Raw genomic sequence first — 10,985 nt, 5'->3', positions numbered from 1 at the left:
TTCTATATTAAAAAAGTGAAAATGTTTAACAACTTGACAACTCAAAAGAAAGAGAGGGTGAAAAGAAAATTTCAGAAGTAACCTTTTAGAAAGAAACGTGAATATTTCTTCTATGATGTGAGACTTAAAGTTTTATTTTTAAAAAAATCCATTCTTCTACCAATTTTTTTAAACCTAACATTAATTATTGTCTTAATTGTTCCAACCATATCATAGACAATGGTGGTGTTCAATACTACCTTTTTAATATAAAATTTCAACCGTACAGTTCATGGTTAGGGGCATGATAGTAAATTATCAATTGTGGCTATAAAGAGAAAACTAAAGCAAGTCTGAATTTGTGAAGCAAAAGTTATATTTGAAATACGAAACTCTGAAATTGTGAAGCAAAAGGTGTGAATTAGTTTAATATTATCAATAGTTATGGATAAAGTAAACACATCATCAACTAGCTGGTTATCTGATTTGGTAAGAATTTTTTTTAATAAATCATTCTACTGACACATTGTTCTAAATTCTAATTATATTTTTTTTTTCCAGATGTTGGATGAAATGGAGATGGAGGGTTGTGATTTGTTCCAACAAAATTTGTTTGATGATGAAGATTTATTCTCAGATGACATAGCAAGTGTTCTTCAACAACAACAACAACAACAACCTTTGTCTCCTGTTTCTTCTCACTCTTCAACTACTTCTCAGATTTTGTCTTTTCAGAACACAACAACTACTCGTTTTCATGCTTTTGATTGTGCCTCAAACACAAAGCAAAACGAGGTTGTTACAGAACTTGCTCAAAATGAAAACGTTGTTAAGAGGTTTTTGGGTCATAATAATAACAATAATAAAGATCATATAATAGCAGAGAGAAAGAGAAGAGAGAAACTAAACAAAGGCTTAATAGCTTTAGCTTCTCTTATTCCTGGATTAAAGAAGGTATGTATCATGTATGTTACTCTAACTCTTCATTCCAAATGTTACGCTATTTTACAGATTTTGTATTATACAGATGGACAAGGCATCAGTGCTAGGAGATGCTATCAAGTATCTGAAACAACTCCAAGAACGTTTGAAGGTGTTAGAAGATCAACATAACAAGAATAGTCCTGTTGTTGAGTCTGTAGTGACGGACAACAAACCGGGGGTAATTCATGAATCATGGGGTGATGATGGGTCTTCTGAATCAGTCTCCCATGTGGATGCCAGAGTTTTGGACAAGGACGTTCTCATAAGGATTCTCTGCCAAAAGCAAAAGGGTATTTTGGTCAAATTATTGGACGAGATTCAAAAGCTTCATCTCTTTGTTGTTACCAGCAATGTTCTACCTTTTGGGGATTCTCTCAACATAACCATTGTTGCCAAGGTAAACAAAATTATTGTATATATTTTTCACATGTCCCTTTAATAGTATATAATATTCGTTCCTTTTTACACATTCAATTTTATAGTAATTGACTAGTTATCCCACGTGATTTTGCAGATGGAAACGGCGTACAACTTGACCATAAATGATCTTGTAAAAAACCTACGAGTTGCTGCATTGAAAACCATGTCGTTTATCGTAATGTGAACGAAGGTGTGGTCCCAGTGGTGGGTGCAAAATGCAACAATGATTAATCGTAATCATGCACGTGCCTAAACACTTTTGCTTCAATTTCGGAGATTGGTATTTCAAATTGTGAAGCAAATGAGTAGTAATTTGATTCAAATGGTAATGGCAAATTTGAATCAGTAAATGATATTTTCTGCTCCTATTGTCTGGGATGTGGCCCCCATCTATTGTCTTAACAAGAATACAACTCCTCCTAGGTGTAATCGGATCGGTACGAATTAGTTTTTTGTTAAAAAAAGTTTGAACCGATGATATTTCTATCGGTTTGATTTGATTCGGTTTTTAATATTTTAAAAAAATAGAATCATATCAAATTAATCGGTTTATTTTGGTTTGGTATGGTTTGGTTGATCGGTTTACAATGATTTTTTCTAAATATTGTACTCATCGATATGTTATCGACTATTGTATTTTTTAATGTATTTTATGTTATTATTTTTAAAACAGACTTAAATGCAGTTTAGTCCCCATAATATGATTTTTCTAATTTTTTAATACCCCTTTAAAATAAATCTAAGAGTAACTTAAAGACTTCTTGATATGGATAATCACCAAGAGATGACTTCAGTCGCGCTAGGAGTCAGCAACAAGTACTGGAGACGGTGAGAAGAAGAAACTCTTTTTTCTCTCCATTATCTCACGCTATTCTCTTATGTATTTTTCTCTTGGAATTTCTGAACTCCTACTATTTCTCAACAAGGTCCTATATAAAGACTTGAGTTAGGGTTTTTTGTGATGCATTAGATCATGCGCTTAATATGAGAATATCACATCAAGCTCATGTAATAATCAACGTCATCATTCTACTTCTTCTGCTTAGCCAACAAGGAATCAAGTACGAGGGGACATTGGTGGGGAACAAGGTGTCTTGTGGCAGACTGCCACAACAGGGTGCAAGTGGCGCTACACAGACTGTGCAGTGTACTATTGTACTATATTTTTGTCTTCTAGTGTTTCCAAGCCTTATCATTTTTATTCAAATAAAATATATATCTTCTAAACACAACAAAGATTCCCTCCATTGCTTTCATCCTTACACATTTGCCCTAGAAACTCGGGCTGGACAAGAAATTGCCAACCGACCGAAACCGATGCCATCCGCATGTTTTTTGAGTGAATGGATCGAGTCGGTTCGGATACACGGGTCGTCGGGTGAATTCAATTGGGTTTAAGTGGATTATTTCGGTCGGTTCGGATAGAATTTTATGGCCCATCGGTAACCGAAACCGACCGAATCCAGTAAACTATTAGGGCCTTCCTCCAATTCCAGCAAGCCCAATCCAATATTGAACTAAATCCTCACCCATTTCAGACCAAACTTAAGACTACTTATTCAACTGATTTCCTAACCCTAATCTCTCATTCATACGTGTTCGTTTCTCTCCCCTTTGGTGGCGCCGTTTGAAGGGCAACATCAATATCCCTCTCCAATGTTCATCCATTTGTGTTGTTCAAAGGATAATCTAAGGTTTGTTGGTATCTCTATTTATCTCCATCTTTGTATCTTTATCTTCATTTCATTCTATCTTTCTCTGTATCTTATTCATCTGTGAATATTGTTTTTGATCTGCAGTTTGCTAGGAAGTGGAAATCCGAGATCAGTCTCTTTTGCAAAGACACAAGGAAAAGATGCTTGCATTTGTAGATTTGAAAGATCAGAAATAATGGGGTTACATTCATGTCAGATCCAGTAAGTTTATTCATTTTTTAATTTTTTTGTTACACTATATGTTTAAGGAAAAGTTTTAATGAGTAACATTATTGTTATTATTATTATTGCCTAAGCACATGTTTTGGTGACAAGATGGCTCTAAAAGTTGATAAAATCTGAAGTTTGAACAAGAGTTTTTCTTGGCACTAGCTTCCTATTTCAAATATGGAATATCTTATATGAACTAATTAAGTATAAATTGTTTGCAGATTAACTAACCAGATCAAACATATGTTTATTTTACAGCTGAAGATGAAGGTTGCAGGATATGTTTATTTTACAGCTGAACATAGCTTGTAGGTAAGCCTTTAGGTTTTGTTTGTAAACCTTTAGGGTTAGCAAAGCCTAAGATTAAGTCATATGTGTTTTGATTTCATTTATGCTTTGATTTCAAGGTTCAACTAAGTGTTTCAAGATTCAACAAAGTGGTGTAATGAAGGGTTATTTTTCTTTCAAGGTTATTAGTTCTTAAGGTTTAGAAATCAGACTATTATTGTTATATTCTTTAAAGTTTTATTTATTCTCTCGGTTGTTTTATAGTTTGTATAATCTTGTTGCAGCTTGAAAGATCATTAAGTTTTCCTGAAATTACAGGCCCTTGAAAAGGGATCTTTCTAATGACACAAAGATTTTGCTAAAAACTTAACACAGGGAGTTTTCTAATTACCTATTTGCTGAAGATTTTTTTTTCCACTTCTCTATCTATTGTAGAACTTGTTTATTTTTCTCTACTTGTTTGTTTACTCAAATGGTACAAGTTCATGTAGTTTCAGGTGCAGGTTGAAGAGCCATAGCAACTATGTCTACTTTCCCAGCAAACCTCAGTAAGCTAACTTTTATACAACAATAACTGTAATTAGCTTATTAGATTATAGTTTATATATGTCCTAATCCTTGTCACATGCTAAAGATCACTTTAGATCTTGAAGTGTTTACTATTTCAATAATAGTATTTCTCTGTTTATTATGTTTATTGTTTGAATGGTTTCTTGTGCTTGTTATATTAATTTTCCTTTTCACTATATGTCTTCCTAACCTGTTGTGGAATATAGTGGCTTTTTGATAAAACATCCTCATGCTGAAGAAATCATTAGAAACATATTTCATGATTTTGTATTAGGTAAATTCAACTCTCCTCTCCTTTATTACTTTTCTTAATTTTAATTTGACCTACTTTAATGACTTGTAAAATATTTTATTTTATTTCTTCATTTGAATTTATGTTTTTCTGTTAAACCAATAAAAATGTTTTTTTCTCTTGTTAATGTGTATATTAATAGATGGTTTATGAGAATTTATTAGCTTTAATGTTGGTACTCAAACCAAATATTGATAATCATTAAAATAATTGTTTTTTTAACAAAATTGTTATTATTACTATTGAATTGATCATTAATATACTTATTATTTTTGGTAACTGTTGAATTTTATTCATTATTAATTTATATTTTTGTTAACTATTATTAATCACTTATTTAAATTTTTGATGACAGGTTCCATGAATGAGTTGGATGATGGATGAATCATGGCCAGAATATTTTATCTCACATTTGATTTTAATGTCTTATAAGTTGTATATTGTAATTAGGGGTGGGAATAGGCTAGGCTAGGCTAGGCTTTATAAGGTCTGGGCCTGGCCTACGATAAACTTACAAGGCCTGAGCCTGGCCTATGGCCTACTATAGGCTCGTTTTTTCAGCCTGGCCTGGCCTTTTTAAAAGCCTGACCTGGCCTGAAAGCCTATTTAAAAGCCTCTTTCTTATTAATGTTTTCAATTAATTCTTATTACTTAAGAAGCCTTATAGGTCGCATATATATGAACATTTAGACCGACCTATTTTGCTTTTTTTTCTAATATATATGCATATATAGACCGATCTATTTAACACTTTTTCTAATATATATGCATATTTAGGCCAACCTATTTAGACTAATTTTAATATATATATGAAAATATAGGTCGGCCTACAAGGCTTTATAGGCTTTTTTAATAGCCTAGGTCTGGCCTATTTTATTAAATAGGCTTTTAAAAAAGCCCAAGCCTAGCCTTTTTATCAAATAGGTCTGGCCTGGCCTGACCTTAAGTAGGCTAGGCCATAGGCCCCTGTAGGCCGGCCTGGCCTATTCCCACCCCTAATTGTAATAGTGTTATAGACCTAAATATCACTAAATATTATATTTTTACTATATTTTTCTAATGTTTTAGTTAAAATAATTTTAGTAAAGATTTACTAGGTTTTATCAGATTAGAGAATAAAAAAAAACATTTAATGGAAAAATGAAATATAATAGTTTAATTCTTTTTTAATGATTTTTTAATAGTCAAAACAATTTAATTCCGAATTTTAACAATGAATTAATTGGGCTAGAATTTGAAACAGGCCCAATATTGAGAGTAAAATTAAAATGGAAAAAAGTAAAAAATTTTAGTTGGGCTTGAAGTTCAAATTGACCCAATAATAAATTAACCGAAAAAAATCGATACTGCTAACCGAACCGCATGAACCCGAATCCGAGAAAACCGAATGGTCTAACGGTCGGAAGTTGGGCCTAACAATCCCACCCGAGGGTTGGTTCGGTTCTGGATTTTGGGCCCGAATCCGAACCGTTGTCCACCCCTACTAGAAACCATCTTACTTCATTATTATTTTGCCTTAGCTAAGTTCATCTTCTTTCTTCAGTTTGCACTCTGTAACACCCTTCTAAACCCCGCAGAATATTATAGAAATAATTAGAGTAAATTAATCATGCTTCTCAAAATAAGGATGTCACACATAATTCAAAAATCACAAACACATGTCATGCTCAATAACATTAATTTAAATTCATGCATTTCATATCACTTTCACATAGCATGTAGCAGCGAAATCACTTTCATTCACAAAGAATATAATAATTAAGGTCTCCAAAATAAAAGTCATTTATTTAATCAACTTAGGCGTAGAAGTCAATTCTCTACATAACTCCAATAACTCAAAAACATAATAAAATAAAATAGAGTATACGAGCATATCTCTTAAATCATGAACTAGTCAGAGACCCGTGCTATCGCCCGGGTGCATTATTTGTGGTGTAGTATTTCTTGAATAATACGAAAAATATGAAGTAAAGAAGTTTGACCAAATTGCATATATAAAATGGAAGTTAACCATTAAAAAAAGTTTTACTAATAATATATTAGTAGTATGAAAAATAGGTTCTAAGTTAAAATAATGATCCAAAAAAATTGATAATGCTTGATCGCTTCAAAAAATAAGTATTATGGTGATAGTAACCCATGCGCTCAAATAAATTCGTTCATATCTTTCCTTTGATAAGGCTTGATCACTTCAAAAAAACTAAGTATTATAATGCTAGTGACCCGGACTGATAAATTTATTCAATACTGTATAAAATATATTTAAAAACATTTGTAAATTTGAAATGAAATGGATTTAATTATAAAATAAAAATTGAATTATATTAAATAAAATACAAAATAAAAAGAAAACGGATTAGTGAAGAAAGAAAGAAAAAAAATTAAATTCAAAATAAAAATTTTGCTTTTTATTTAAGGTCATTGTTAATGATTCATCATCTAAATGGTTCATGGTGAACCATGAAAAACACCCATTGGATTAAAAAACTATATTATACGTTATCATATGCCATTCACATAGAATAATTTCTGATTGTTTCTCTCTCATTTCATGGGTTTCCAAGTATTTACTACCACCACCATGCTCTCAAATGGCATCTTCTTTTCAATTACAGAAGATTCTTTCTCTTTTTAAATTCTTTTTTATTCTATCATTGTCTTAAATAAAATACAAAATAAAAAGAAAACGGATTAGTGAAGAAAGAAAGAAAAAAAATTAAATTCAAAATAAAAATTTTGCTTTTTATTTAAGGTCATTGTTAATGATTCATCATCTAAATGGTTCATGGTGAACCATGAAAAACAACCATTGGATTAAAAAACTATATTATACGTTATCATATGCCATTCACATAGAATAATTTCTGATTGTTTCTCTCTCATTTCATGGGTTTCCAAGTATTTACTACCACCACCATGCTCTCAAATGGCATCTTCTTTTCAATTACAGAAGATTCTTTCTCTTTTTAAATTCTTTGTTATTCTATCATTGTCTTAAATAAAATACAAAATAAAAAGAAAACGGATTAGTGAAGAAAGAAAGAAAAAAAATTAAATTCAAAATAAAAATTTTGCTTTTTATTTAAGGTCATTGTTAATGATTCATCATCTAAATGGTTCATGGTGAACCATGAAAAACAACCATTGGATTAAAAAACTATATTATACGTTATCATATGCCATTCACATAGAATAATTTCTGATTGTTTCTCTCTCATTTCATGGGTTTCCAAGTATTTACTACCACCACTATGCTCTCAAATGGCATCTTCTTTTCAATTACAGAAGATTCTTTCTCTTTTTAAATTCTTTTTTATTCTATCATTGTCTTATAAAAATCTTCAAAAATAATGTAAATTGAAATTTCAAATTTGAAAACTTAGATAAGCTTTTTGAGTGGTTGAATAATGTGTCGCTCTTATCTTTCATTATCCACTCTTAAAGGTTTTTTTTCTTTTCAAATATTTAGTTTATACAAAATTGAAAATTTTGTTATTATAGATACATATAGATTTTGAGGAATCATATCGTGAAATTTTGTTCCAAGACAGCGCTTTTAAGATTTTCCCTTTTTTATTTAGATGCTCATTTTCAATCTAATAAAAATGGATTGCAATTTTAACTTTTGTTTTTTTGTTTAATTGTTCTTGTCACTCTAAATATCCAGTAGAGATAAATATCATCAAAGAAACAGTTTATATTGGCTTAACAATGAATGGCCTTTCATAATTGTAACATCTGTTGCCTTTTTACATATTATTGCTTTGGGTGATAAACTACATTAAATGAAATGACAAAAAATAATTTAAACAAAACTCAGTGTGTCTTTTAAGACCCTTGATTGATCTGCAAACAGGCTAAGCAATAAAAATAACTCAAAAATGTTCCACACAAAAAAAAAACCAAGCCAATCAGTCTGATAGATGAAGTAGTAAACTTATAATACAATAACATAATTTATTGATGTAAAATATAAAAAACTTCAACTTCGTGTGGTGTATGGTAATGGTCAGTTACTGTAAACATTCACCACTACAAAAGGACAAGCGAATTTCAAAGTTTAGAAAATTACACAAGCATTAGTGCAAACTTTAGCTTAATATAAGGCATATTAGAAAGAGACCAATGCACAGTGAATCAAATGAAGAAGAACAGTAAACTGCAGAAATTGAGTGATTGACAAAACAAAAGGAATTGAAAAATAAATATAACCTTCTCCCAATAGGCATATTTTCCAAGAGTTTAAATAGAAAATCATGGCAAAAAAAAATAAGTTCACATAAAAAAATTAGTAAAGAAATTCAATAAGAGGAAAGATTGAGAAATAGTTTGCAAAACTCACATGGAGAGCAGTAGCTCCATCAGCTGGAGTGTTCTTAGCCGATTGCCAACCTAGTTATTTCACTTTTTAATTTTCGAACTTTATCCAAATTATGACTATTGACCTGTTACACAAATGTGACTCAACCAGAGTGATGTTTTAAGGGTAGAATGGGAGAAAGGATTATTTCAAGCACCACTCACCATATGCCTCTGAATCTACTCTTTGCGCTTCATGAAATTTAGGCAAAACTCACAAAAGAACGGTGCGAAGTACCACCTCAATCTCATATCTTCCAAGTTCAATAGCAGCTCTTCATGTTCTTGCAAACTTGCAACATCAAGCTCTTATTGGCCCTATAAATGCAACAGTAAGAATGTAAATTAAAAATATAAGGGACATACAATGCAACTAACCAATTAAAAATATAAGGAAGATCAGTCCAAAGAGTAAAGGTTTTACTTTCAAGGAAGCAAGCATCAAACTCCAACTAACCAATAACATAATTAGTTGTTTCATATGAGTTCAATTTCATTATTAGTAAAGATGCTAGTATGAAAACATGTATTATTTTGGCAGTTACAGAACATCAAGTGTATTAATGCATCATTTTAAAGTTGCACTTAAATAATGACAAGTGATGCAGTCAGAGGATTTTTCTACGCAGGACGTGACAGCAACTAAAGGAAATGAGTTTGAGGATTACTTTTTGAAGCGTGAGCTGCTAATGGGAATATATGAGAAGGGGTTTGAAAGGTCATCCCCTATCCAATAAGAAAGCATTCCAATTTCCCTTACTGGTAGTGACATTCTTGCTTGGGCTAAAACAGGACATGCAAAATTGCTGCATTTTGCGTTCCTGCATTGGAAAAAATTAATCAAGATAATAATGTTATTCAAGGTAGGCTTCCTCTTCTTTGTTTAATTGATCAACATGATTTACCACACAACATCACCAACCTCATTAACCTGTCAAGGAAAGTAGAAATCAAGTATAGATACAAAATCGTTAAACCACTTACTACTCAACATGGAATTCATTTTTATAAGTAAGAATTAACATGTCAATGTAAGTAGCAATCAAGTATAGATACGAAATCGTTAAACTTAGATAGTGTAGAAAAATCAATTTGCATAAAACAAAGATGTAAACATGGACATAGAACTAATGCTCCAGCCTAATCTATTGAACACCCTGATTGGAACATCATCCACATAGAAACTGCAAGCAAATCAAGCATAGGTTGAGCAATATTGGAAAATCTCCCTGGTCTTGAACACCCGGTTTATTGTTTTTTCTTATATTAGTAAAGCAATTAACAATAAAGTAAAAAAGGCTAATCATAGATAGACCTCCAACTCCATCATAAGTTCTTTGGCGGATGAAGCTGAGACAACTATATTCTGAGCACCGGGCTTAATGAGTCTTCTTCAACATCATTGTCAAATAGTGCAAGCAAAAAGTTATAGTAACCCTCAACATTTAGTAGGCCAACCTGTGCAGGATAATAAATCGGTTAACAATATGATTATAATAGTATACACCAACGATTTTATCCAACAAAGTAACACCATAATGTTACCCATTTTTTTATGAATTCCAAGTTATGCCCAAGTTTTAGAGTAACACTGTAAATCCATTGTGACATCAATCAATAACAATAAAAATCTTACAAAGTGATATCAATCAATAACAACACAAAGCTTACACATTTGAATGAATATAAAACACGTTTCTTCATTTATCCATAGAACATTGCAGCCACCACTATACATTTTCTGAGATATCAACCCCATCAGTCTAACACTTCCTCCACCATACACCAAGCATGAAAAATTATGCGGATCTAACGCTTAAGAAGGCACAGATCTAATGTTTCTTGTGTATATCTGCAATCAGATTTATCAAAATCAAAAAAAAAATAAAAAAAAAATCAGTAAATGAAATTGAAGAGAGACTCAGCAACATACGTGCGGGGTGATTTGCGAAAAACTGAGATTGAAGAGAACGAAGCTTTTCGGCAGATAAAACTGATTCATCTTCTGTGATTCAACGGTTTGCGACGGCGGAGAGGCGTGTTCTAGGTTTTTTTAGTCACTTTTAGGGTTTGAGGAGAGAAAAGAGAGAAAGGGAGTGATAATTTGAATCGTCAAATGAAATTGATGTTTCTGGATGAAAGTTCTTAGGTTAGAGGAAAAAATAATG

The 10,985-nt window shown here is 31.6% G+C and overlaps 1 protein-coding gene across 1 annotated transcript; it reads left to right on the top strand.

Annotated features, from left to right (window-relative positions):
* The first annotated feature begins 270 nt into the window (after positions 1-270).
* LOC131646952 (transcription factor bHLH25-like) lies at positions 271-3,042 on the top strand. Its single transcript, XM_058916878.1, has 4 exons — positions 271-468; positions 541-933; positions 1,007-1,360; positions 1,478-3,042. The coding sequence occupies exons 1-4, from the start codon at positions 424-426 to the stop codon at positions 1,565-1,567; spliced, it is 882 nt and encodes a 293-aa protein (XP_058772861.1). The 5' UTR covers positions 271-423; the 3' UTR covers positions 1,568-3,042.
* Positions 3,043-10,985: the final 7,943 nt, after the last annotated feature.

The sequence above is a fragment of the Vicia villosa genome, linkage group LG2, assembly GCF_029867415.1.
Source record: "Vicia villosa cultivar HV-30 ecotype Madison, WI linkage group LG2, Vvil1.0, whole genome shotgun sequence".
NCBI lineage: Eukaryota > Viridiplantae > Streptophyta > Magnoliopsida > Fabales > Fabaceae > Vicia > Vicia villosa.
This window is presented reverse-complemented; position numbering and strand designations above follow the sequence as displayed.